The 27,894-nt window shown below is 40.1% G+C and overlaps 2 protein-coding genes across 23 annotated transcripts; both read right to left on the minus strand.

Annotated features, from left to right (window-relative positions):
* On the minus strand, window positions 1-27,652 carry LOC105055711 (epsin-3). Of its 22 annotated transcripts, none has more exons than XM_073246435.1 (13): window positions 26,997-27,652; window positions 25,739-25,959; window positions 25,521-25,626; window positions 25,339-25,438; window positions 24,484-24,574; window positions 11,117-11,258; window positions 10,150-10,259; window positions 6,196-8,888; window positions 5,946-6,097; window positions 5,001-5,292; window positions 1,241-1,363; window positions 803-964; window positions 1-715 (listed from the first exon to the last, which is right to left on the minus strand). In XM_073246435.1, exons 11-13 carry the CDS (start codon window positions 1,309-1,311, stop codon window positions 127-129), a joined length of 822 nt encoding a protein of 273 aa, XP_073102536.1. In that variant the 5' UTR covers window positions 1,312-1,363; window positions 5,001-5,292; window positions 5,946-6,097; window positions 6,196-8,888; window positions 10,150-10,259; window positions 11,117-11,258; window positions 24,484-24,574; window positions 25,339-25,438; window positions 25,521-25,626; window positions 25,739-25,959; window positions 26,997-27,652; the 3' UTR covers window positions 1-126. The 22 variants fall into 22 exon arrangements, with proteins under 22 accessions (XP_073102536.1, XP_073102533.1, XP_073102534.1 ...); XM_073246432.1 differs by having other exon boundaries at window positions 25,739-25,986; XM_073246433.1 differs by having other exon boundaries at window positions 26,989-27,652.
* Window positions 24,084-27,150, minus strand: LOC105055712 (serine/threonine protein phosphatase 2A regulatory subunit B''beta-like). Its single transcript, XM_073246828.1, has 7 exons — window positions 26,989-27,150; window positions 25,834-25,986; window positions 25,677-25,700; window positions 25,521-25,626; window positions 25,339-25,418; window positions 24,484-24,574; window positions 24,084-24,130 (listed from the first exon to the last, which is right to left on the minus strand). Exons 1-7 carry the CDS (start codon window positions 27,148-27,150, stop codon window positions 24,084-24,086), a joined length of 663 nt encoding a protein of 220 aa, XP_073102929.1.
* Window positions 27,653-27,894: the final 242 nt, after the last annotated feature.

Consider the following 27,894-nt stretch of genomic DNA (forward strand, 5'->3'; position numbering starts at 1 on the left):
TTTCTTGTCATTTTAATTTTTTTTTCAACATCACTTGCATTTCCATTGACTGATACAATGATTTCATATGAGAATGGAAATGCTACATAACACTAAACAGGTGCATTATATGATTAGTCTCTCCAATCAAAACCTATGGGACAATTGCCGATCAATCTTCTTCTTCATCACCATGCCTACATCTGATAAACTTCTAAAGCCAGTTACATTATTATCTCTTACAAATTGATTTGCTGTCCCAAAAAGCCGTGAACAAATTCCACCAGACCTATCATCTGATTCACCTTCTTTGTCTTGATTAGTAGCGTCAAGCAAAGAGCCATCATCCTCGATAGGGCTCTCCCAAAGATGCAACCTTTGCACTTCCTTATCAAGCATAGGGTCAACGGTGCACTTCTTTGGTGATCCTTGTTCTAAATCTTCAGATATTCCATTAGCTGCTGCATGATGTTGCACTTGTTTGCTTTGATCATCTTCTCCATTCCATGTAGGACTATCTAGCGAGTAGGAACTGAAGAATGAGGTTCTGCAGGTTTTACTAGAAGATGGGGTAGATGAGGAAGATGAGGAAGGGGATACAATTAAATTCCCGAAGCCTTGGATCTCCTTTGAGATTTTGAGTGCTTTGGAACGCGCTTCTTGGAGTTGCTTTTGGTCGCTCAGGAGCTTTAATATCCTCTCAGATTTGATTTGCATGCATGCACCCCAGTTGAACCTAAAGAAGGAAAATTGCCACTCTTTCAATAAATTTCCAAGTTCTAAATTTATGTTGCGTTTTTCTGATCATATCAATTTAAATTACCCTCTTTCATCAACATAGTTTAATTTGCCGAGCTCCCGAATGACATTGATGTCGCAATGGAATTCTTCAAGCATGTCTTCAGGTCCATGTGTCAGTAAAAATTCCAACAGCACTAAGGTTTTGTATGACTGCCTCCATTCCTTCCAATATACAGAATGCAGCCTACATGGAAGCCAAATTAAGCATGAGAAAAGGACTATGACCAAATGATCATTTTACAATAGATTTCATTTTTCCTATTTCTTCATCTATGGACTTGATCGTCATCAAACTCACCATATAGTGGCGTTTGATCAGTGTTCCACTTATAGTGAACATTAGGTTATGGGTCCCCCATAGATTCGTTACCAGTTCATATGAGTCCTAACATGCTCTCTATTGAACATGAATGTAAATTATGCAAAAAATATTTTTGTTGATCTAAGTACACATGATTACCTCCTATGCAGAACATCAACAATTCTCCAATAGTCATCCATGTCATAAGCTGCCTCAGATATTCTGGTCATTGTCTTAGCATCAGGACCCCAAACGTCACCGTTTGTAGCCTCTTCAGCTAACCTATTTACCATTTGACAGGGAGAGAGAAATTAAAGAAAAAAAAAAACTTTACAGAAAAAGCATTAATTCAGGACATGTTATAATGAATAAAGATTAACAAAGATGGGTCACGTGAACGATGTAGAATTCCATCAGAGAAAAAAAAAAAAAAAAAGAAAACATGAACGACGTAGAAATGATGGACTGGAAATCATATAATTATTTGGTAAGCACCAAACTTGTAGTTCTACTTTTGATTTCCGTAGAATTATGTTTAAAAGGAGAGTCAACATTCAAAACAAACTTATATAATGTAAATCTTCCTCCCGTTTCTTAACCACTAATATGTTCCAGGAAAAAGGTGAAAGACAGGATACCAGATATCTACAAAAAAAAAAAAAAAAGACAGGATACCAGAAAAAGGGAAAGGAAAAATTACTCTATGCTGTTCACTTCTAATTGGTTTGGACTACTTACATTTCGGCTTGAGTTACATCAGTAAAGACCAGCCTGGCTGACTTGTATTTCTCTTGAAGAAAAGAAGAGGCTTGCTTCTTGATCTCATTCAGATTCATTATTCCCTGTGGTGAAGCCTACCGTTCTCACCGTAGGGAAGTGGGATAAAGTTACTAGATAGAATGAACTAAATAAATTTAAGAAAGAAAAGTCAATGAAATTACAAAAAAAATTCTCTTATTTTCTTTCCTGAAGACGGATTAAAATCTATAATATAACCAATAAAGCAAAAGGAAAGGAGTAGTTCAGAACGCTAAACTCTCTTTTTTTTTCAGGGATGTTTTCATCTTGTCCCGAAACAATTAAGAACCCATATGAGGGATCTGATGTGTGATCGCTATGAGAACAAAAGAAGAAAAGGTTAAAAAAAAAAAGAGAAAACAGAGATTCTCAAAAGCAATATGCTATTTGGGTAGGATGAAAATTAACAAAATGAATGAACATAGAAGATTTTAAGAACGGCATACAGAAAAACAGAAAAGTTGACATGAAGATCCATGCTGAGTTTGAGGATCCAAATATCTTTTCAAATCCTCGATTTCCCCTGAAGAAATCATAGTCTTTTTTTTTTTCCTCCCTTTAAAATGATAACAAGCAATCTGGCCTATAATCAGGAGGGAAGAATGGAAAAGGAAATATATGGAGAGAGAATGCTATAATTATTATTATTTTGGCAAAAGAGAATGCTCTCTTTCTTTCTTTCTTTTTTTCTTGGTAAAAAGAGAAATATAAGGAGAGCGAATGCTCTTATTTAATGGGAGATTTGTGAGGCTTAAATGGTGGCATGGCTTGTGTGGCTTTCAGGCAGGCTTTTAAGCAGAGCCAGAAAGAAGGATTCAGAGCCTACAACTCTGCATTTAGTTGCGCCATCGTTTCTGTCGAGCATCCGTTTGAACAGCGTTATTTTCGTAGGTCAAATCTTGTGAGATCGAATGACACGCGGAGCTACGTGCCTCTTGCTTTTGATGCCATCCATCGCTCTGGCGTGCGGCCGGGACTGCTCCACGTACGTAATGCATGCGGCGTACTCGGTGTTCGCATGATGGTGCCTTCGCGTGCCTTCGTGACTTGGTTCCGGTGAAGTCACATAGTTCAGCTGCTTTAGTAGGATCAACTGTCTTATTCGTCGTTGAATAAAAGTCACCTATGTTGACACGAATGCCATCAAGCTGACCTAGAGGTGCACATTAAGTAGCCTTAACTCATGTGCTAGGTTTAAATGCAGCAAACTTGCATCTCCAAGCTTTAGCTTCTCAGACTCGGCACTCGTTTAAGTTTCATCCAACATGCATGCTCGAAAGCTTGGTTAGAACATGAGGCATCAAAGCTGCGCACTTGTATTCCTCATTTCATTTGCTGGATGGGGATTTTGAGACACATTTATGAATCTAAACAGCCATATCAATGGCCGACCAACATGGCAGAACACGCGCAAGTAGGAGAAAGTTGCAGGCATAATTATGCTAGTCCAAGAGTAAATCTGTACGGGGTCCGAAGCAGCAGTGAAACATTGGGATGGATCCCCAGCAGTCACCCGCATAGGCATGTACACTGTACCTCCATATATGAAAAATTATTAGGTGGACCCATCTATCATGGTCTTAAAGTGAAATAAATTCATCTAATAATTTCACTTTAAGGTGAAATGAATCCTCCTAAGATGATTTCATCTTAGGTCCGCACTGGACCTGATCCACCCAACAATTTCTCCGATATGGCTGGCCTCCTATTTGAGGCCTTAGCAGCAGGCAAAATATATAGAGCACACTACAATACATATATGCAGTTCGTATGCCTGTAGAATATGCCACTAGGTCATCGCGTGTAAGGTTTTGTATAGATCCGATGGCAGCATCTTGGGTTACTCGTCTCTGAAGGTCTGAATGCTGCAAGCACAATATGTGGTCTGTAACACTACTGCAGCGGCATGGTCACGCCTCCGACCAGCCAGTGGTGAGCGTGCACGCCATGACACATCAGCAAGACAATTGTCCCTTCTTAACAAGAAATTTATCCCGTCATCCCGTGGGCCTCAAAGCTTGGCATCCAAACGTCCACTAAAGCGGTAGGAATGAAAATATTGGATTCGCAAAGCAGTGTACTAGTTCGCAGAATGGATATACTTGTAGACGACGGATAAACAGTATTAATCATATAAATAACCTGCAAAGAGTATAAATCCGAGGCAAGTCGAATGCACATTTAGTGGAAACACCGCTTCTGCCATACAGCTTCATGCAGAAATACCTTTCCACCACATGTCAACCTTCAGATATCGTGAATCCAGAAAGAAAGAATCACGATTCCACATCCTAATCAGCACAATAACCATAGGAAGCAGCGGCAAGTTCACTTCCTTCGTGACGGATGACACTGTTTGACATGATCCCCTCTTTTTTTCTTTTTTTCCCCCTTTCTTTTTGAGAAAAGTTTGAGAATATCAAATTGATATGCGGAATAGACACCAGTGACAGACGAGCAGATCATGTCTTCAGATGAAGACATGGATGGGATTGACGTGTCCCACATTTCAGAGGTCCCATAGTGCGAAGAGAGACAGTTTAAGGAGGTTTCACAATGCCAGCCACGAGCATATGTGACATATTTTCTTGTTTAAGCTAATCACAATAGAGCACAAGCAATCTCTTTATGAAAACATCAACCATCCTTCCAAAAGTGTTGCTTATTGCAATGCCAAACAGCAATCTTGCATATGGTCTCCATCAACACAACCAAAGAACGACCATTTAAATAACTCCCAGTCCAAAGCAATAACTTATAGTCCACTATATTTAATCCAAATAATTGAAATCAAAAGCCTTCATCAATAATACATATTTGAATAGGATATCTAACCTTTCAAGACAATGTCAAACAGTAAGCAACAATGTCAACAAAATACAGGTAGCAAACGTTCTCTTCTTTTTGTCATGTCAATTTTACTAAGAAGCGAAATGTGCAAAATTAACCAAATGAGACGTACAAATCAAGCAGGAAAACTCATGCCAGAAGAAAGCTGAAGACGAACAGCAGCTCATACTTCTACAATCTTTATAAAAAGGAAAGAAAAGAGCATGGCAACCAAGCATCATAAATTGATTATAATCTAGGATAAAACTAACATTTCATAAATCAATGGTACCTGCTGTTGGATGGTCATCAGAAAAGGGTCAGCAACTGCCCTCTCTTCATGGGCAGCATTACTAAGGAGCTGACCACTCCAGAATGCTGCTCTCTTTTACTTGACAGAAGCAAAAATCTTGCACACCAGAATGTACAAAACGGAACTAGAATGTGCAGTGAAACTTGCAAGTCATCCTCAATGAGGTCAGAACACTTCCACTTGGTTCCTTAAAGAGAAAAGTGATCCATGCAATCTTGGTCTGCTCCTGCACCAACTTTGAGCATCAACAAGAGCAATAACCCTCCTGCAGCTGCCTAGACAGAAACATGATATAAAAACAATGGAGAGGTCAAAAAAAACGAAAGATATATTGCATCAGATTAAACTCGCTTGTTTAAAAAGAGTTCCTTTCTCGATATGCCTATCATCTTAGCAGACAGATGAACAAGATTATGTTATGATGAATTTTAAATCTTATAGAGCATAGGTTCCCGCCTACATCAGATTAGTGAGCAGCTGTCACTCTGGAATGTGACTCTTTATAACAATCCCTTATGAAGGAAAGAGTGCCTGGTTGATAATAGGAGTAACTTCCACCATCAATTACTAGTACATCTTGAAGCATAGGTTATGCAGGACTATCCAGCTTTAACTTTACAATTTACTTTGGCTTAGTATGGCAATGGGTCGTTTACACAAGTGTAATGATTTCTTTTAACAAAAATAGAATCACACCATGGTCTTGCAGTATGCAACATGACTGACAAAACAGCAATATGTCCACAAATCCAGTTAACTTTTAGCCATGCTGTTGATGTTCTTGATCAACTTCCCTTTATTAAATGGCTACATGACCACCATTTCTTACCTCTTTTTTTTTTTTAAAAAAAAGAACAATCTGTAAGTAAACTTATACGAGAATATGTATGTGTATATTTATAATATTAAAAGTTAGCTGCTCACCCAACTTTGATCTTTAAAAGGAGACTGAAATTACTCATCCCAAACATCTCCACTCCCATTGGAGACATCCTCCCCATCTTCTTCCATAGATAGCCTTACATATTCTCTGTGTGCAAAGCGATCCCACGCTGTCAAGGTCGGATCCTCATGCTCTTGCATTCATCATGGAAAGCATAAGAAGGTTATCACTAGATCCAGCTTAGGAATATGTAACTGTTCATGGTCATAAGGTGCAGGACAGTACGCTTACCTGACGAATAAGAAATGGATCACGAGTTCCAAATGCCATGATAAATATGCTAAATTTACATTAGAAGTATCAATATTTGTGTTAATTAATCCATTTTATTGTGAATTTGATACTCCTCTTGTTAATTTTTAGGTATCATTGGTTGGGGAAGCCCGAATATATTATTTGTAAAAGATCCGACTCGAAGACTGAGCCTGAGTCCAAACTCCGGTCAAATCAAGAGTAAATATGGAAAATGAGAAATTTAGAAGAGGACTCATGTGAACGCGGCACGGTTTATGGCATGCGGGACAAACATGGGCATGACGCAAGCACGGAAGGACGCTGCACATATGAAAGATCCAAAAGAAAAAAAGCAAGATAATACGTATGGCATTAGCACAAATAGGAACGGCTTTTGTGGGCTTTGGATATGAGCATTAAAGAGGTGGGGCCCATGATGTTTTAAAATATTTAAGAATAGAAGAGTTTGGGCATTTTTTTTGGGAGCATGGACTTGGTACGCTGGCGTTGTGAAGTGAAAAAACTGATAAAGCGAGTGCAAATTGCTGTACGCGGCAAAGCGAAAAAATACACTGCTAAACGCATGAACGTAAAAGCGGCTGCTAAGGATACGGTATGGAAAAGGTATCAAGGGAGCTGGATGCAATTTGCGAGCTGTTGTGCGGCTGGGGGTGGCCTGAAGGCTGGGTGCGGTGAGAGAAAAATACGGACGCGCAAAAAAAAAATGGTGCGATCACTCAGAGCCGGAAGAAATTGTTTTTTTAGAAAAAAATCCTATGCCTCCAATAAAACTCTCATCCCTCTTCATCAAGCCATCCAAACCTCCCCCTTATCTCTTCATCTCATCCATCCATATCCTAGGACACCTATCATAACATTAGTCCCACATTGCTAAAGCAATGAATCCTCCTACCTCCTAACATCTATAAAATGATCTCCATGCCTTCACTTTGAAGATCATCCTGGAATCATCTCGCCCTAGCCTCCACACCTCCTCTCCTCTCTCTTTCATTCTCTCACAACTCCACAAATCCTCTCTTCCAATCAAGTCTCCACGCCAAGAAGCAATGATGGGGAAGTTTTCATCCATGCACGGCTGAAGTTCTGGGGGAAAGTAGAAGACATCTTGGAGCAATGGTTGTAATTATTTTTGCTTATCCTTGTAGTAATTTTCTTTTGATGCAATGAATATCTTATAATTTTTTCTTGCTTTTGATCTTAATGAAATTTATTATATATGCATGAGATATGTTTGAGATTTGTTATGCTTGAATATGAATTGTGATCTCCGAATAGGCTAAGATTGTTGAGATGGACGTGATTGGAAGATACGGTCTGTGCCCAGCAAATAGTCTATGTTGAAAAGCAATTCATATTCAAGCATAACAAAACTCAAATATATCTTATGCATATATAATAAAATTTATTAAAATCAAAAGCAAGAGAAAATTACAACAAAGATAAGCAAAAATAATTACAACCATTGCTCCAAGATGTCTTCTACTTCCCCCCAGAACTTCAGTCTTTAGCCGCGCATGGATGAAGACTTCCCCATCATTACTTCTTGGTGTGGAGACTTGATTGGAAGAGGTAGGATTTGTAGAGTTGTGAGAGAATGAAAAAAAAAGGAGAGGAGGTGTGGAGGCTAGGGCTAGATGATTCCAAGATGATCTCTAAGGTGAAGGTATGGAGGTCATTTTATAGATGTTAGGAGGTAGGAGGATTCATTGCTTGAGTAATATGGGACTAATGTTATGATAGGTGTCCTAGAATATGGACGGATGAGATGAAGAGATAAGGTTTGGATGGCTTAATAAAGAGGGATGAGAGTTTTGTTGGAGGCGTAGGATTTTTTTTTAAAAAAATAATTCCTTCTGGCTTCGCATGATCGCGCCGCTTTCCTTTCGCACATCCACGTTTTCCTCTCACCGCACCCAGCTTTCAGACCGCTCCTAGTTGCACATCAGCAGCTCGTAAATCGTGCCCACCTCTCTTAATTCTTTTTCTACGTACTGTGTCCTTAGCAACCGCTTTTATATTCGTGCGTTCAGCAGCATATTTTTCGCTTTGCCGTATACAGCAACTTGCGCTCGCTTCATGAGTTTTTCCGCTTCACAACGTCAGTGCACCAAATCCACGCTCTCAAAAAAAATGCCCAAACTCCTCTCCTCTTAAATATTTTAAAACATCACGGGACCCACCTCTTTAATGCTCATGTTCAAAGCCCACAAAAGTCTTTTTCATTTGTGCTAATGCCGTATGTATCTTCTTACTTTCTTTCTTTTGGGTCTTCCACGTGTGCAATGCCCTTCCATGCTTGCATCACGTCCGTGTTCGTCCCGCATGCCGTATACCGTGTCCCGTTCACATGAGTTCTCTTTTAAATTCTTTCTTTTTCATATTTACTCTTGATTTGATCTGGAGCTTGGACTCGGACTCAAGCTCAGTCTTCGAGTCGGATCTTTTACAAATAACATATTCGGACTTCCCCAACCAATGATACATGAAAATTAACAAAAGAAATATCAAATTCACAATAAAATAAATTAATTAATGCAAATATTGATACTTTTAATGTAAATTTAGCATATTTATCATGCCACAAATTTGTTGAGATTGAACAGGATATTAAAAATATTTTCTGACAATTTCCAACCTTTCAAGTCACGTAATGCGAAGTAGCTCTCATTCTGCATAAGTGCTAACATTTGTTAAAAATACTGGTGTCTAGTTATTCGTAATACTACATACAACATCACAGTAAAATGGTTATCTCTGGTCCAATCATATCGATCATCTGGCATAAAATATTCTCAAATAAGACAGGTTCTTGCGCCATGCATTCCATACGATGCAACTGCTCCTCATAAAAGAATTGCATTTCGTTGGGTGTAAGAATTCCATTTCCATCTAAATCTATACACTTGAACCTTGAAAAAAAAATATGAGTGAAATTATTTCGTGTAATCATGGGAAGCACATGTTAAAATTTTTATAGGCCTTCTTAACTACCAACTGGCTAAGGATTTGACATAGATTCACATTAAGGCAAGAATTTCTTATCACAAAATAGTCCTACTCACGAGTACAGCACAAGGCCATGGAAGTCCTTACTTCTTACATTAAGGGGTCTGTTGATCAAGCATGAGTTAAAAACAATCTTTTTACTGTTGTTCCAATTGATTGGCACTTATTCAAAAGGGCTAGACAATATAAATCATCCAATTTAGAGCAAGTTATGAAGTTATTGTTTCTTATTATCACAATGACGAATAATAACCTTAGTCACTTTTGCTCTCAACAATTAAAACAAGTCTCACCCAACAATTTTTTTTGGCTTCTTGAATCCTTTGTAACCATAATTTCCCTCTAAAAAGCATTGATATACATCATCTATGTCGTGATTTCAATTGTTCCGCCACAGTTCTATTCCACATTGCAACTAAGCATTCAACTATTCAATCCTTTTCTTCACCTAACCAATCAGCATTATACTGTTGACACATAGAACACATAATGCCATCTTCCCAGATAGCTATCAGTTTGTCTGTGGCAAGTGCAAGAGACGAGATTAAGCCTTGGTGTAGACTTGAGCTCAAGCTTTGGTGTGAACCTGCCATGACTGGAAACTTGCCTGTCTAACCCAACACATCAACTAGTATTTGCAAATTTCTGGTGACACAAGCGGGTACTTTATTTCAGTATGGTGCATTTTTGATAGGAGATTTCTCGTCAATCAACGATGACAACTGAGAGATGTACGCAGGCTGAATCATGGAATATATTAGTTCTGGTGCATTTTTAATAGGTGATTTTTCATCAACCAAAGATGACAGTTGAGAGATATATGCAGGCTGAATCATGGAATGTTGAAAACAAATAACTATTTAAGAACATCAAATGCAATAAAGTCAACATGTATCAGAAAATTAATGAAACATGTTGGATTACCAATACTCAAGGCTAGGCTCAGATGATTTGCCCTCCTCTGACAGTATAGAATAAACAAAGTCTTCATAACCCATTTTTCCTTCAACTTTGCTTGTAAATTTTCTTGGGACCTATGGTACAATCACGGCATTTAAAATGTTATAGAAAAAATAAAATTGGGCGCAGCAGATTTCACTTAAAAAATAAAATTGCGCACAGCAGATTTCACTTTTTTAACTAAATATAGGAGTTGTTCTTATCCAATTTGGGATCTCCAACAGCAAAAGGAACAAACCTGCGAGAAAATTCTGTCAACGATTCTATAAGTTAGGGAGTGGTTTCCATATCTAATTAGGTTCTCCTTATCGATCAAAAAATCATGATCTGTATCCAGTCCCAAAATTTGCAGTATATTACATAGAAGTGTCATATGAGAAGTACCGAAGAATAAAATCAATTTTACATGGTGTTAATTTTACACATGCCAAGTGTTACAGTTCAAGGTAGTCATCAGAAGCAGGTGAACAAAAGTTCTCTTTACAAAAAACATCTTTGTTACCCTACAGATATGCATGCTTCAAACTTATAGCTGATTCCGACTAGTCCACAACAAGAAAACCATTTTTATAGTTCTCCACATGCATAGAAAAAACATTGGAAACACATGTTTTAGACTGCATGAGTAAAAACTGAAAGCAGGACAAGAACGCCATTTTTATAGTTCTCCAAACGCATGGTAAAACATTTGAAACATGTATTTTAAAATGCATGAATGAATACTGAAAGCAACTATGGAGAACATGCGAAGTCTAGATTATAACTGAAGAACAGCACATCAATGCAATAGAAAGAATGTTTCAAACACTAGTCCACAGTTTCTGTGATATTTCTCAGCATGATTGTTTGCATGAAACGAAGGCAGGGCCAAAGTAAAAGATCTAGAGTTACAGCATTTTAAATAAATTCAAATTTTAGTTCAGTGGAATACCTTAGAACTTTGTTAATATCTTCCTCATCATCTGCATGTTGCATCACAGCAATTAAGTTTCCACGCCTAAGCTCTCTGAGGCTAAGTTGCCCATTTCCAGATCTATTCATGTAGTAAAATATTCTGTATATGACAGTTTCTGCTGGCAACAAGTTTATGTACATATGTATTAGAAATAGCAAACTCTAAGATTATCATGCTCGAGAAGGTTGGAAGGAAACTAAAACTGAAACTGTAGAAAATCGTATAATAAAAGTGACAAACTCTGAAGTGGCATAGCATATTTACACATTGGAGGATGATAACCAGTTATTGCAATTTATTGCCATGCCTATGACGTAAATATGTACTTCGAACAAAAAGAATGCAGTAAATAGATATATTACAGGATAATACATAAATTACCAAGATATTTAAACATGAAGGTATTAGCTATTATACTCAACCATAAGCCCCATAGAAACAAAATGATGCTGAGAACCTATCCTAACAATTAATTCACATAATAAAAGCATAGAACAGAAAATACACATCAGAAGATAAAAGATATAATCAGTAGAAGCAAGTGGAATAAAGCCTTTTTCACAAAAAGTGAGCACATGTAACATTTTTTTTTTTTTGGTAAAAAGCAAGTGTAGCTTCAAAACAAGACTTGATTTAGTGGTCCTAAAGCAATTACATGATTTGCTTCTATAATAATATATCAAGATATATTTCAAGCCACCAAACAAAATACAATTTACAATTGGACTACACTACGTCAAACACAAACCTCATTATCATTTTTAAAATTAATGATTCACCAAATTACCTAATCATAATTAGCAAATATTAGAATCTCTCCTGTTGGGGTAAACCGACCGACCCCGACTTTGGTCTCGATGACTCCGACTATGCATTGGACAAACAGATAGCTCTGATTCTTCATTGACCGACCGAACTAATTGCATTGATCTACTGTCGGCTGACCAATTAAGATCGGTCGACCGATTGATATTCGACTACTGACTACCGATCAACGACAGACGACTTGACCGTCGGCATAACAGAACTAATAGTCGACAGTCGCTCACAGATTCTACCAACATATGGTCGGCCAGTCAACTCAGATATACCATAACCGTCACGAACGGTTACCGGCCGCATATCATGGCACGATCAGTAAAAATTAATGATTCACTATGCGATTATGGCCCGATGATTTAGCACCATAAAACACAGGACCACGTCCGACGGTTACGAAAATCTCATCTATAAAAGAGGGTAAGAGAAACAGGACTGGTAAGCCAACTCGGGGTTAAAACTCTGCTATTGCTTACATTTAACTTCTGTTCATCAACTTTCCTGTCTGACTTAGGCATCAGAGGATCCCCGCCGGACACAAATCTGGTCTGCGTGGACGCTGTTTTGCAGGTGTTCATTCCTGACGATAGGCAACGGAGAGTTGGCCGCAACAAATTGATGCGCCAGGAAGGGGAACGCCAATCGTATTCACTATTGCGAAAACCAGGGCCCAGTATTCTACTGCAACCGGGTCGGCGAGACACTCTTCCTATCGAGAAGAGGTTCCTCCCCCTTCTTCAGTAGCAGAGCCTAGTTCCTCAGGTCCTGTGATCACCACAGACGTCCAGATCGCTGCGCTTGTGCAGCAGATGAATGTCCTCATGGAGACAGTCAAAAGCCTTCAATAGTAACAAATCCAGCAGCAACAGCCACCGGTGGAGCAACCAGTGGCACAGTCGGTGTCGTCCAGGCACAGCCGCCGTCATCCACGACGATCATCGTCTTCTTCTCCGGAGCGACTATCTCCGTCGAGACGAACAACGACATTCTCGACACTCTCGACGTGCCACTCATCGTTCCCAACGTTCCCCCTCTCCTTCCCATCTCAATAGTATTAGAAAGGGCAAACGACCGCGAACGCCCTCCGTGTCTCCTTCAAACTCGTTGGGTGGTTCTACCCCGGAGTTTTCCAACGGCGATTCGATGATTATAAATGTAAATTCCAGGACATCAATTGCCAACTCACTCAGCTTCAAGTGGAAGGTCAGAAGTCCTCCAACGACTACGACTTCCACACCGTCCAGCCGCTTTCTCGGCACGTCTTGGACTAACTGATCCCATCTCGATTCAAGATGCCTCAGATGGAGCCATACGATGAATCCACCGATCCGATCGACCACCTTGAGAGCTACAAAGCTCTCATGACGATTCAGGAGGCGACCGATGCCCTCCTATGCATCGACTTTCCGGCAACTCTTCGGAAAGCTGCTCGAGTCTGGTACTTCGAACTTCAGTCGGGAAGCATATATTCTTTCGGACAGCTAGAACATTCTTTTGTGGCTCACTTCAGCACCAGTCGAAGGCCGCCACGAACTTCTGATAGTTTCTTCTCGATTGAGCAAGGAGAGACTGAAACACTTTGGGATTTCATGACTCGTTTTAATGAGGCCACGCTTGAGGTCAAAGACCTCAATGAAAATATGACTATCTCGACCATGAAAAGATATCTGAGGGAATCTCGATTCATATATTCTTTGGATAAAACTCTCCCTCAGACTTATGCTGAACTTCTGGAGCGTGCATACAAATATATGCGCATAGATGAAGGAGCTTTTGACCGATGTCAGACAGAAGGCAAAAGTCAAAAAAGAAGAAACAGAAGAAGAAAGGAGCTCCGATCGAATCAAGTCGGCCACTGTCCAATAAGCAAGCTTCGCTCCGACGACAAAGTCCAAGATTGAGTTACGACAGGTATGACTCCTATACTCCTCTTTCCGCTTCTCGTGTGCAGATCCTTATAGAGATCGAAGGAGCGGAATATCTACGATACCCCCCACCGATGAAGGCGTTGCCAAAGAACCGCGATCGAAAGAAGTTTTGTTGGTTCTATCGTGATCACGATCATGATACCGAACAATGTATCTAGCTCAGGGATGAGATAGAAGCCTTGATTCGATGAGGCTACCTCGAAAAATATCGGAGAGATCCGCCGACTCAACCTTCTGCTGATCGATGACCTCAACTGCAAACTGAGGAAGCTGTAAATAATCAACCGACTGCGGGGGTAATCAACATGATCTCTGGATGACTGGACAGGGGGCAACTTTTGAAGAAAAGTCGGCAAAGCGACGATGACTCGACAATGTAATAATTTTTTCGAAAGAAAATGTTCGAAAAATTCAGACTCCCCACGATAATGCTGTTGTTGTTTCGACAACAATAGCAAACTATGATGTGAAAAAAATCCTTGTAGATAATGAAAGTTCAACTGATGTTTTATTTTATTTGACTTTCACCCGAATGTGACTGCCAACTGACCGACTCAGAAGAGTCTCGACGCCACTGGTCGGTTTCACAGGAGATGCTGTCACAGTGGAGGGAGAAATTTTTCTCCCCTTAATCGCTGGGACCGAACCACAACAGAGCACTGTTTTTATAATGTTCACGGTGGTTCGAGTACCTTCGATTTATAATGCCATACTCGTACGACTTGGGCTTAATGCTCTAAGAGCAGTGGTTTCAACATACCATTTGTTAATCCGATTCCCGACAAGATATGAAGTCGGAGAGATGCATGAAGATTAACAACCCGCTCGACGTTGCTTCCTTGTCTCCACCCAAAATAATAAACCTAAAGACTTTTTGCCTGTTGACAAATTGGACCAAAGAGAAAATCAGGAGAGGGGTGAACCAACTGAACAACTGGTTTCCATCCCGTTAAAAGAAGAAGATCCCGAGAAAATGGTCTGAATTGGATCACAATTATCCGACTCAGAGCGGCAACAACTAATAAAATTACTCAGAGCTAACGCTGATATTTTTACTTGGTCGGCCACCGACATGTCCGAGATTCTTCAGAAATAATAACTCACCGACTTAACATCAACCTAAATATTAAGCCGGTGAGACAGAAGAAGCGACCTTTTGCTTCTGAAAGACAAAAGATCATTGATGAAGAAGTCGACAAACTACTCGCAGCAGGCTTCATCAGAGAAGCTACATATTCCAACTGACTTGCCAATGTGGTAATGGTAAGAAAAAGCCAATGAAAAGTGGAGGATCTGCATCGACTATACCGATTTGAATGTAACTTGTCCGAAAGACAGCTTCCCATTGCCGAAGATTGACCAATTGGTTGATGCGACTTCTGGCCACCGACTTCTGAGTTTCATGGATGCCTTTGCTGGATATAATCAAATCCGCATGACACCAGAAGATGAAGAGCACATGGCTTTTGTGATCGACAAAAGCATATACTGCTACAAAGTAATGCATTTCGGTCTAAAAAATACCGATGCTATCTATCAACGGCTCGTCAACAAGATCTTCAAGACACAGATCAGATGGAACATGGAAGTATATGTGGACAACATGCTGGTGAAGAATCCCTAAACTTTAGATCATGTTCGGAACCTGGAGGAAGCTTTCGACATACTCCGACGGCATCAGATTAAATTAAACCTGACTAAGTGTGCATTTGGGGTAACTTTCGAGAAACTTCTCAGATTTCTTATTTCACAATGAAAAATCGAGATTAATCCCGAAAAAATCAAAATCATTATCAACATGAAGCACCCGAGTTCAAAGAAAGAGATACAGCAACTTAACGGAAGGATTGTCGTGCTCAATTGATTTATTTCTAGGTCGGTCGAGAGATGCTTGCCATTCTTCAAAACTTTACGGCAGACGAAGGATTTCTCATGGTCAGATGAATGCCGACAATCCTTCAAAGATTTGAAACAATACTTGGCTTCTCCACCTTTGCTCACAAAACTAAGGGTCGGAGAGACATTGTATCTCTACTTGGCAATTTCAGCAAAAGCAGTTAGTTCGATGCTCATCCAAGAGGATGAGAATCGAATCCATCGACCAATCTACTACACCAGCAAAATACTTCACAATACCGAAGTCCGATACTCAAGGGCTGAAAAAATGATCTACGCCCTAATCATATCGGTACAACGACTTCGTCCGTACTTCCAAGCCCATCCGATTGTAGTTCTAACATATCAGCCGCTGAAGGCAATCTTACATCGACCTGACATGTCAGGTCGGATGACAAAGTGGGTATGAAGCTTGGCGAGTTCGACATTCAATATCACTCACGACCGTCCATGAAGGCGCAAGTCCTAGCCGATTTTGTCGCCAAATGTACTATATTCGACAATAAGCCAGAAGATACAGATGACAATACAATAAAAGAGGCTACGACTCCCAAACCCGACTTAAAGTCGACCTGAGTGCTGCACATTGATGGAGCATCTAATGCACAAGGTAGTGAAACTGACCTTATACTCACGAATTCCGAAGGAGTAGTCACCGAGTACGCCCTTCGATTCAACTTTAAAGCCTCAAATAATCTAGCCGAATATGAAGCACTTTTGGCCGACTTGAAGATAGCCAAGGAGCTTGAGATTTACAGTTTGAAGATCTTCACCGACTCACAACTGATTGCTGAATAGGTCAAGGATGAATTTGAGACCTGCGACCCCATTATGATGAAGTACCTTCAGAAGGTGAAAGATTTTATGGCAAGCCTGAAGTATTTCGAGATCTTTCATATTCCAAGAACCGAAAATGCTCAGACCGATGTACTTTCATGACTAGCTACTACCGCTTTCAACTTGCTGGATCGGATATTTGTTGAATGCCTCGAACAGCTGAGTATTGATAAAGTCAAGGAGGTATTACAGCTCACTATCAACCAAGCTGGATGGATCCGATCGTTCAATACCTGACCGATGGGACCCTTCCTGCGGATTCCTCAGAGGCTAAACGACTTCGATGGACGGCCTCTCAATATGTAATAATGAATGGTTATCTTTACAAAAGATCATTATCTCTTCCCTTGCTGAAGTGTTTAGGACCTACAAATGCCGACCATGCACTTAAAGAAGTGCACGAAGGGATTTGCGGAAATCACTTGGGGGGCAAGTCTCTAGCTTATAAAGTTCTGCGACAAGGATATTATTGGCCCACCATAAAAAAAGATGCAGCTGAACTCGTCCGAAGGTGTGAAGCATGTCAAAAGTATGCAAATATACAGCATCAACCGGCTAGTCAGCTAACGTCGATTGTAATACCATGGCCCTTCGTATAATGGGGGATTGACATACTTGATCCTTTTCCCCCGACATCTGGTCAGAGAAAATTCATAGTAATCGCCATCGACTACTTTACCAAATGGGTAGAAACCGAACCTCTGATGCAAATCACTGAAAGCAAGATGAAAGACTTCATTCAAAAATTCATCATTTACAGATTCGGTTTGTCACACACCATCATCACCGACAATCTTCGACAATTTGACAACCAAAATTTTAAAGAATTTTGTGCGAAGTTCCATATTACGCACAAACTCACGTCGATCGGCCATCCACAGTCAAATAGTGAGGTGGAAGTAACCAACCGGACAATCCTACACGGGCTAAAAACTCGAGTGAATGAAGTCAAAGGCCTCTGGGTAGAAGAATTATATCCGATCTTATGGACGTATCGAACGACTCTCCGCATACCGATTGAGAAATCCTCCTTCAACTTAGCTTATGGGACAGAAGCAATGATACCACTTGAGATCGGATTGCCGTCAACAAGAGTAGAGCAATATAGTGAGCCGAGCAACTCCGAATGTCGAAGAACCAACTTAGATCTCTTTTCAGAACTCCGACAGTAAGCTCAAGTTTGGATGGCTGCATATCGGCAAAGGATAGTCCGGTATTACAATGCAAGAGTCAAGTCGAAGGTCTTTCGATCAGGAGATTTGATTTTAAGAAAAGCAGAAGTCTCAAAACCCTTGGATCAAGAAAAATTATCTCCGAACTGGGAATGACCTTACAAAATATCCGAAACTCTTAGACCGAATGCATATCGGCTAGAAACTCTTGAAGGGTCGGTGATTCCCCGAACATGGAATGCTGACAATCTGAAGATGTATTATCAATAAAGTCGTCGGTATGTACATTATTTAAAATACAACCAGAATTTCAAAATCGCAAGCCTTTGACAAGTTTTATCAATTACCGGCTAAATGTCGGCTTCCATTGCCAAAGTTAAGCTATCTACTGTACTTTGACATGAAGTTTATCTCAGCCTCTACTATAAAAATCGAAGAATCAACTACTTTGGTGACAACTATATTTCGGTTCTCATGCAAAAACTGACATACCAACTGCAATCTCAACCGACATCGACTACACAGGCTTTCACCGCAAAAGCCGAATTGCCGATTATACTTTGGTTCTCAATGTTGGCTCTCCATTGTAAAAGCTGACTATCGTCAAAAGACTAATATGCCGACTTAGTCCCAACTAAACGGAACGAAAAATGCCAAAACGATCAAGATCGGATTGAAATTATACCGACTAGGCTATGGCCAGTCGAGGGATATTCGGCTTGCCACCGATTATCAGATAATTCGACGTACAAGTCCGACCAAATATCGGGCATGGAATATTCGACCTATAATCGTTATCCTAATTTCTATTAAGTACGTCAAAACGACTACGTGACTGATGGACATTCTACAAGTCCTACCGAATGATCGGGTCACCGATTAATGTTCGATGGTTATTCTACATTGCAAGTATTGTGAACAAGTAAAACAAGAGCTTAAACTTAGAAGGAGAATACTTTCATTCACTGTCAAAAATGGAGTTATAAAATTGGACCGAAGTCCGACTACAAGCATCAGATTACAGAAATAAAAAAAAATACACCGACTAAGCTCCGTCATCGTTCCTGTTCTTTTGCTGGGGTGTAGCATCGTCGACTTGAACGACTTTAGACCCAGTCGGTGCTTCTTCTTGAGTCGGAGCAGCTTCTTCTTCAGCAACTCCGTCTTCCGATCTTGGAGGGACGATACTGCTCAAGTCGAGGCTCGGATATAATTTTTCGACCGCATCTCGACCGTCTTCATACCCGACGCAGTACGAAGCGAAGCCATTTTCGAGGATCTCTTCCTTGAATTCTTCCGAATCTCGAAAATCCTTGACTGCCCAATCCAGTGCTTCTCTTGTCGACTCCGCTTTCACCTTGGTCAAATCAGCATCGGCTCGAGCAAAAAAAAATTCTTCTTCGGCCAGTGCCAACCTTTCCAGGCTGGCCCGATGACGTCCACATTCGACTTCGAGTTCTTCGATGCATCCGTCTCACTCTTGTCGAAGTCGGTAGATAGAATGCTTCTTGCTCTTGACCTGTGACTCAATAGCCGAAATAGCCCCGTGAGCCGACTTAAGTTCGACCCCCAAGGATGCCAAGTCGTCAGTTAGTCGGGAAACCTCCTCCTGAAGTTTGGCTTCCTGCTTTACTCGCCGATTTAAGTTGTTCAAGTGCAGCCGCTTTCTCAGCATCGACGGCTACCACCTTATTCTTTCACGCACTACGGATGTCGGCGAACTTCGTGTAGCCGGTCTCCAGGTCAAACATGTCATGGATCAACTGCAGACAGAGGATAAGTCGGATTAAAAAAAAAAAAAAAAAAAAAAATTACCAAAGAGACTTACCCCGATAATTGTCGGATAAAAGGATGAAAATATTTCGACCACCGATCATTTCCTTCGACGCTCCCGATTAGTCGGAAGAAGAGTCGTCTGGCACAGTCACTTGGCCAGTACAAAATTAACCAGGGTCGATCCATCGACGGGCACTTGGAGGTCGAAGTGCACCGCATGGCACTCCGATGCTGCATCATCCGCCGACGCCATCGGAGCTTTCCCCCGATCTATTGTCGGCGGCCCCATGTTTGAAAGCGAGGGGAAGCTTGAGCTTGACTGCGCCCCAACTGAAGGAGCAACTGACGCAGTCGCAGGTTGTTCGGGCTCTCTTGCCTCGGTCCGAACCTCCTCAGGTGGTGGGACTACCGATGTTGTTTCGGTAGTTTTCCTCGCTACCCTTTCCTCGGACAATGCAGCAGGGAGCACTGTCGGAGCTGACAGTGCCAAGACTGATTTGAAAATCGATGTCGATGGGGCATCGGGTTCCACGATCGACGTTGAAACGCCGACTGGAGCTGGTGCTTGATGCCTCTTCGGTGGTCGCGAAGGCCCGACCTCAGATGCTGTCCTCTTCTTGGTAGCGTGCTGATGAATATCGGCATTTAACACTCGCACTTTCTACTGCATGACTGTAATTACAACGGAAGTCAGTACAATTCAATAAGTAAAAGGAAAGTCAGAAATAACCGACCAACTATACTATACCTAGACGAGGAACTGAACTAAGGCCGGCATCATAAAGGGCCTGTTCGGTTACAAGCTCTTTCTGTTTCGGCACCGATATATCTTTCAGCCGATGAAAGTCTTCCTGATTGTTGACCTCTACTCGGCTGTTGTCATTGGGATCGGTTCGTGGATCGTCCCAACGAGAAGAAAAATCTCAAGGAAGAGAAGAAGAAGCAAAGAAGAACTGATTCTTCCATCCATGAATGGATGATGGAAGACCAGTGATAAAGGATAGACCTTTTTGGGGGTTGAAAAACCATCACCCTCGGACCTTTGGATGAGATCGGAGGACAAAGAAGGATTAGAAAAGAGAAGGATGAGGCATGGTTGGCAACATCCGACACAATAAAGCAAAGCTAATTATCAGTCGGACCGAGTTCGGTGCCAGCTGAGCCGGACAAAGTCCGTAATAATTCAAAATATTTCAGATAAATTCTGGAATCGAAAATCGAAGATCCATCCGAAAATCTTCAACGTAGAAAGCCACCTGGTCCGAAAGTGGGTTATTTACTCGACCATCGGCCTCAGAGGCGAAAAGTTGAAACTGCTCCGGGATACAAAATTGCTCCCAGAGCCGTTCAACGTTCGATTCCGAAAGTGAAGAGGCCTCCACATCCGAACTCGACTGTGATTCATTAGTCGGATTCTCCGATCGATCTTTTCGAGAAGAAGCCCTAGCCATGAGAACGACTCTGAAGAAGACAGAGACTTTAGAGGAAAGGACTCAAAAGAAAGACGAAGTGGATCTGAAAGTTGGGAGCGATAACTTTGGACGTTGGGACAACAATCCGACAGAGTCCCAGCACCAAAAATAGTGAAAAGTAAAAATTTGACTAAGAGCGACCCTTTATATAGAATCCTTCAACGGTCGAGATGAAGGCGGTCAAATCGAAGATCTACCAGATGATGACACGTGACAACATCTGAACCGACCATTGATCGGACGGTTCGACGCACCTATCCCAGATTGAGCCACGTCACCCCTATCCGTGTGAACAATTCCGACTCAATAACATTCAGACACGTAGAACAAATCTAATTATCAGAATCATATCATCCGACACCGAATCGACTTTTCGAAATGACACCTAACACTGACAACTAATACCGAATCGTTCGGTCAGTGTGACAGACAACTGTACCTGCCAATACGACAAAATAACTGATCACTCGTATCTCGAAAAATGATATCAAAATCGAGGCTCGATGTGACAGAACTCTCTTCATCCAACATGATAAACCACGTGACAGTTCACACGTCGAATCACTTTGAACTTAAGAGCGGGGGGGCAACTGTTGGGGTAAACCGACCGACCCCGACTTTGGTCTTCATGACTCCGACTATGCATCGGTCGAACAGACAGCTCCAATTCTTCATTGACCGATCGAACTAATTGTGTTGATCTACTGTCGGCTGATCAATTAAGATCGGTCGACCGACTGATATTCGACTACCGACTACCGATCAACGACAGACAACTTGACCATCGGCATAACAGAACTAATAACCGACAGTTGCTTACAGATTCTATCGACATATGGTCAGCTAGTCAACTCAGATATACTATAATCGTCACGAACGATTACCGGCCGCATATCATGGTGCGATCAGTGAAAATTAACGATTCACTACGCGATTATGGTCCGATGATTTAACGTCATAAAATACGGGACCACGTCCGACGGTTACGAAAACCTCATCTATAAAAGGGGGTAAGAGAAACAGGACTGGTAAGCCAACTCGGGGCTAAAACTATGCTATTTCTTACATTCAACTCCTGTTCACCAACTTTTCTCTCTGACTTAGGCATCGGAGGATCCCCGCCGGACACAAATCCGGTCTGCGTGGATGCTGTTTTGCAGGTGTTCATTCCCGATGTAGGCGATAGGAAGTTGGCCGCAACATCTCCCTCATAATTATTATAACCTAATGTTGGCATATTTGACAATAGATGACTGTTTAAAGATGCAAAGAAGAATGTAGTTTCAGCGTATCTATACACCATAATGCTTTCAGTAAAATTTCTTGATGCTGATCTGCCTTCTTGCTCTTATTGTTCAAGAAAGGCCTTTCGGGAGTCTCTTCAGTATTTTTATGTAATTCTTGGTTCTCTCAGAAACTTCTTCATAGGTGAAGATGTTGATGTTGAGATTTGTGCATAAGTTTGTGAAACTGACTGCATAACCACTTCATTTTACTCCCAGTCATCTTTTTCTTTTTCTTGGTTTTCTCTCAACCTCAGTTTCTGTAGTTCTGTTATTCACTTCAGCTTGCAAATGATATACATTCCTCAAAAGCATAAAGGGATTTTACTCACTCATAGCTAGTAAAATAAATAATAATTAACCTCACTTCCCATGGAAAAGGAAATTAGAATGCTTCAAACATGTCCATGACAATGAAGACTGTCGACCATTACTTGCTTACAAATCAAAATAAGAAATGATAAAACATCATAAAAAGTTTAGGATTGCTAGGATTATGAGAATTTAGAAGTTATGGAACAGACATAAATCTGATAGATGGGAAAAGTGGTCGAGGATTCTGCTTCAATGTAGAGGAGTTATGTAGTCTAAACTGAATGCTAGGATACAATATACAAATTTTTTGCTTCCCTTTGTTGGTATGACTTCAACTCCACACATATAGAACACCAAGGCAGCAAAAGAACTAGCGTAACTACCATAAATACATCCTAATGGAAGGGCTAAAGTATAGGTACCGGAACTTGGCTAGTACCACACTGTACCAACATAGAGTATGCCTAGTGATTCCAGCATAGCAAAATAGAGGTGAAATACCATCTGCCTATAATGGTGCCAATACAGTTGGTGGTGGAGGTGGTAGCCATGCCAGCAGCTTACTGAAACTATCCAGCTTCACAAAACATAGTATTCAATTGTCAACCAAAACTCATTCCCTCTCCTGGTCTTGTAGCCGGGTAATAGATGTTAATTAATCCTGTTGACCAATCTAATACTCGTGCAAAGCTCTCAATTCACCACGTGCATGCCCAAATCAATAACAACATTAATAGAGTTCTTTATTTTGGGTAATAAGTAGAGTTATTTAATATGGTTCTTTAAAATGAAGCTCATTGGCTTATTAAACCATGTTAGATAAACAACTTTTTGTTAGTACTGTACCATGCCCATATCTCGCGAAGGTCCTTAGATTACACTAATATTTATTAATTTTCATTGCATTTTATGAAGATGATCTTACTCAAATGTGAAAGCACAGCCCCTAATGACCCCACTATACTATATTTAAATGTCCTCTAGATGTAATACTTTTCTATTCTTATTATATGCATATTGGATCATGATCTTATTATTTTATAACAACATGTTATTTTACTATACCGATAGATATACATATACTATTAGAATTTTATATAGTGAGTGCATCATAATATGAATATCAAGAATTTATTTTAGAAAATAATTATGCTCTTATATCTAGTATATCCTGTTCTATTCCTGATATCTATTCCATTATATCTATTTTATGTTAAATTTCAAGCATAGTTGAAAAAGGAGAAAAAACCACAACCTGTGCATCACTCTGGTTATATGCTAGTAGAAAATAATAACATAGGCCCTAAAGCTCAAACACCCCCTAAACCAAGGTACCCACTTTGTGCAGAGAAATAAAAATATCATTACAACAAAAATATCTCAAGCAGTATAGGATCTAGCAACTTCTGTACATCACTTGCCATCTTTGATTTATTAACTGGCCATTATGCAGTTTCATGTATCCCTATGCACAATTTTACAATTCCTTTCCCTGTTCAATTATCATGCCAGACCACAGAATACAGAAATAAAACAACTATATGGTGCCTTACCTTTAGCAACTTTTAATCATCCAAGGCTTAAGTATATGAATGCAAAATATCAGATGAAAGCTTCTATTTTATTTCTGACAAAATTCAGTTCTTGGGAGACACATTCATAGAATTAACATATAAATATATTTAGACATATACAAGGTCCATCCCCAGGTAAGTAAACTGCATCAACTTGCAGAAGCACACCAACCGTCAATCACGTGGTCAAATACAATCCATATAAAACTACTTATTTTTTATGCATCACTACTTATTTTTTAGTATGAGATTTGTTTAAAAACAATCTTACCATATTGTTCTTGGAACTCAGGTGTGCTCTGTAAAAATTCCAACCCAGGATGGCTGGCCAAAAGTTCTCGAAGAACAGGTTTGAAGTCCTCCTAATATTAATCACAAATAAATTATATTAGAAACAACAAGTTAAAAATATGAAACCCATCTAGCATAATCATAAAATTTGCCATTTGAAGCAGATCATAGATATACATTAACTATGACATGGAATGAGAAAGGTGGCCATGGTGAACTTATTTAACAAAAGACTTCCAAAAGCTAATGCTTTCACTAATATAGATTACAAACCTGACTGAGGTACCTGCGATCTGGCTGCTTCAAAATTCTAAATATTTAGGTAGCTATATCCATAGTTATCATATTGCTATTTATCCAATAGTCAACAAAGGCATCCCTAAAAGCATATCAAGTGAGGCCAGCCATTCAGATTTAATTATGAAGAATGCCTTCAATTAGAATATATTAAAAAGAAAAGTTTAAATATGAAGACTCAAAGCCACTAACTATTTATGAATATTTGTGTTACTTTCTGCAAGTAAATAGCAACACAATTTGGAGTTAGAAATTATTTTTGAGATTGGCAAAGTTGCAAACTTCACCTATTATATTATCTGAATATTATAAAGCTACTGCCATCTGATAACAAAAGAAAAAAAATTATAAACCAACTGAAAGGATAACTAGCAGATGCACTTAGAGAAAAACATATAAAAATGAAATTTGAAAGAACAAAGAACTTGATCGCATCACTACAAAAGTGAAGGAGGAATTGTCAAAGAACTTGAATGAGATTCTCTGTGCTTGTTCTATCAACTTACAACATAATAGACATACAGGAAAGCTTGCATACCTTGGTACAATACCAAGGCAATCTACATCGATCTTTCAGAAAAGTGCAGTAGAAAAGAATGACGGTAGCTTGCAAATTTCCTTTGTGACAGATTTAAATTCTGATATTGCAAATGGATTGTCAAACATAAAATTTGATTTAAGCCACTGACAAACAAAAAAAAAGGTAATTTCCAGCTTCACCTTGAACTTGAAGACCATTCAAGTAGCCATAGAAAAGCTCAATAATTCTAGATAAGCATTGCTCTTTTAGTTCAAATGAAGGGGGCAGCCCATTCTTGGAGTAGAACTGCCAGGATATTAAATAATCAGTCAAAAACAAATCCATAGATTCATTGCCTCCAATACAACAGCAAAATTCGCCTGCATATTAACAAATTGAGTCACAAGTCAAACAATACCTGTGGTATGACTTCTCTCATTGGCTCACTACTAACCACTTTTAAAGGTGATCCAAAAGATGATGGCCCAGTCCCCACACCACGTTTCATAACACCAGGAGTTCCAGAGGTGCTTCTAGGCGAAAGTGGCGGTGCACTGCAGGGAACATGGAAGGCAATGTATTGCTTGCGGTAGCATTTTTACCACCAGAGCTCCCAGCAACATTCAAGGATAACCCTGCCTTTATATTGTCAAGCAAAAATTTTACCTACAACAGATGCTATCAGTGAATGTGACTCAAGAAACCAAAATTAATAATGGAAAAAATTGTGTGAAAAAAGTAATAAGGATGAGAAAAAGGTGTCTTCAAAATCAGTGGACAAGGTATACCACAATACGATTGATTCATTATGTTGGGAATTCTTAAAAAATAAAGAAGAGAAGCATGAGGGGAAGAAAATCTAAGATAAATAGAACAGGGTAGAAAAGTGCACAGGTGTTTTTAGAGTGTTACTTTATCAATGTATAAAAAGGCTTATGTGAACAATTTAAAATGCATTTGGTGTCCAATTCCATTTGCCTGCTTGGTTCAAGTTTGAATTCATTCTTCACAATTCACTCTTTCTCAATGAATTATGTGTGTTTTTAGTCTTTTCTTGATATAGCTAAACAAATTATGTAGTTGGGGTAAGATGAAAGTCAAGATTATTATCTTATATAATTTGTAAGTAATTTATGATTGGATTAGTAGATAGCTTGTTTATAAAATGGTTACAAAAACATTCAAGGTGGGGAGAAATGAGGGGAAGGATGTTTAGAACATTGGGAAGATTTTCAATCATGACAATACTTCCCAATTCCATCATCTTTCTGGCTTAGACTGAATCATATCTGGAAAAGATCGGTTCATAGTAATTCACAATTAAGTAAAACTTATCAAATTTGGTGACAGACTACAATATCTATAATATTTCAATACGGCTAACGCCAGCACAGCAAATCTAAGAATCAGCTAATCTTGCAGCAATTGATTAGGTGACCTATATTAGAACTTCGCATCTTTTTTGCTTCACTCATCACTTCCTCTGACATTTCTATATTTTTCTACAATTCAGAGGTTCTTCATGTTATTCTAAAACATGCTGATGAAATATTTAAAATGAAAATTCAATATTGAAAAGAATTTGACACCACGAGTTATTCAAAGCACTCTCAACATAAGGTGTAAAGCAAACCAGCATAAAAAATAGCAAAATGAACCAGAGTATACCAGCTTACGCGTTTCTGGAAGTGAGAGCCACTGCGAGTAGAGATGTTCGGCAATGGAAGGATTTTGTTTGAGTGCTAACAGAGAGATTTCTGGGAGCTGCAGCAGATCGAGATCGAGGGATGCCGCTATGTCCCTCGCCGCTTCCACATCCATCTCAACCATTTTGTATCTTTCATAAAGAAGAAGAACCACAACAAGGAGAAAGGACGATCTCCGGGCAACTTCACAACGACCGAGCAAAACCTAGAAAGGAAAAACAAATCCAAAGATTCCAGCCCTCCGTCTCAGGATTAACAACAAACAAACCCCCGATCTCCGCACCCCTCAGTGCAATGCAAACCCCTAGCTTCCTCCGCCATTGGAAACACCAGCATCCGGACCTCGAATTCCCAAGACCAAAGACGAAATGCAGCAGAGAAACGCTAGTTTTCCGGCTTCGGAGCTCGAAGAACCACGGGTCCTCTCGGCTCTACGAATCCCGGCACCACAGAATAGGATCGAGCTCCAAATCCCCCGCTCCAAAGTTCCGACCCAATCGGAGGAGGAAGAGAGACGGAGATTTCTCTCGGAGGTCTATGGCGATTCGGATCACAGAGGTCGTCGCCAGAATCGAAAGACAAAGAAAGGCCTTCGACTTCGAGCGTCGAGACCCCGTAAAATAACAGCCGAAACGGTCTCGGAGCACGGAGACGGAAAAGGCCACTGTAAAGTTCGCGACTTTTGACGCAGATAGTGTGAAAAGGAGCGAATCTGGACCGTCCGATCCATGCGGTTCCCCTGAATCAAATACCCGCTAAGTAGGTGACGCTTGCCGAAGAGTGGCGTCAAGACCCCAGCAAGGTAACGCGCTTCTGTGACGCTATCTATGGACGGACCGGATATGGTCGAGTTGTTGAAACCGACGGT

The sequence above is a fragment of the Elaeis guineensis genome, chromosome 12, assembly GCF_000442705.2.
Source record: "Elaeis guineensis isolate ETL-2024a chromosome 12, EG11, whole genome shotgun sequence".
Classification (NCBI taxonomy): domain Eukaryota; kingdom Viridiplantae; phylum Streptophyta; class Magnoliopsida; order Arecales; family Arecaceae; genus Elaeis; species Elaeis guineensis.

What these genes read in the sequence shown, in the direction of transcription:
- LOC105055711 (XM_010937648.3), bottom strand. Translation starts at nt 1,917, where the DNA reads ATGAATCTGAATGAGATCAAGAAGCAAGCCTCTTCTTTTCTTCAAGAG. An exon ending in GTTGATGTTCTGCATAGGAG is followed by an intron (nt 965 to 1,240) that starts GTAATCATGTGT and finishes GCTTCCATGTAG; the next exon opens with GCTGCATTCTGTATATTGGA. An exon ending in AACTATGTTGATGAAAGAGG is followed by an intron (nt 716 to 802) that starts GTAATTTAAATT and finishes TTCCTTCTTTAG; the next exon opens with GTTCAACTGGGGTGCATGCA.
- LOC105055712 (XM_073246828.1), bottom strand. Translation starts at nt 27,150, where the DNA reads ATGGTTGAGATGGATGTGGAAGCGGCGAGGGACATAGCGGCATCCCTC. An exon ending in TTCCAGAAACGCGTAAGCTG is followed by an intron (nt 25,987 to 26,988) that starts GTATACTCTGGT and finishes CATCTGTTGTAG; the next exon opens with GTAAAATTTTTGCTTGACAA. An exon ending in AAGCACCTCTGGAACTCCTG is followed by an intron (nt 25,701 to 25,833) that starts GTGTTATGAAAC and finishes GTTAATATGCAG; the next exon opens with GCGAATTTTGCTGTTGTATT.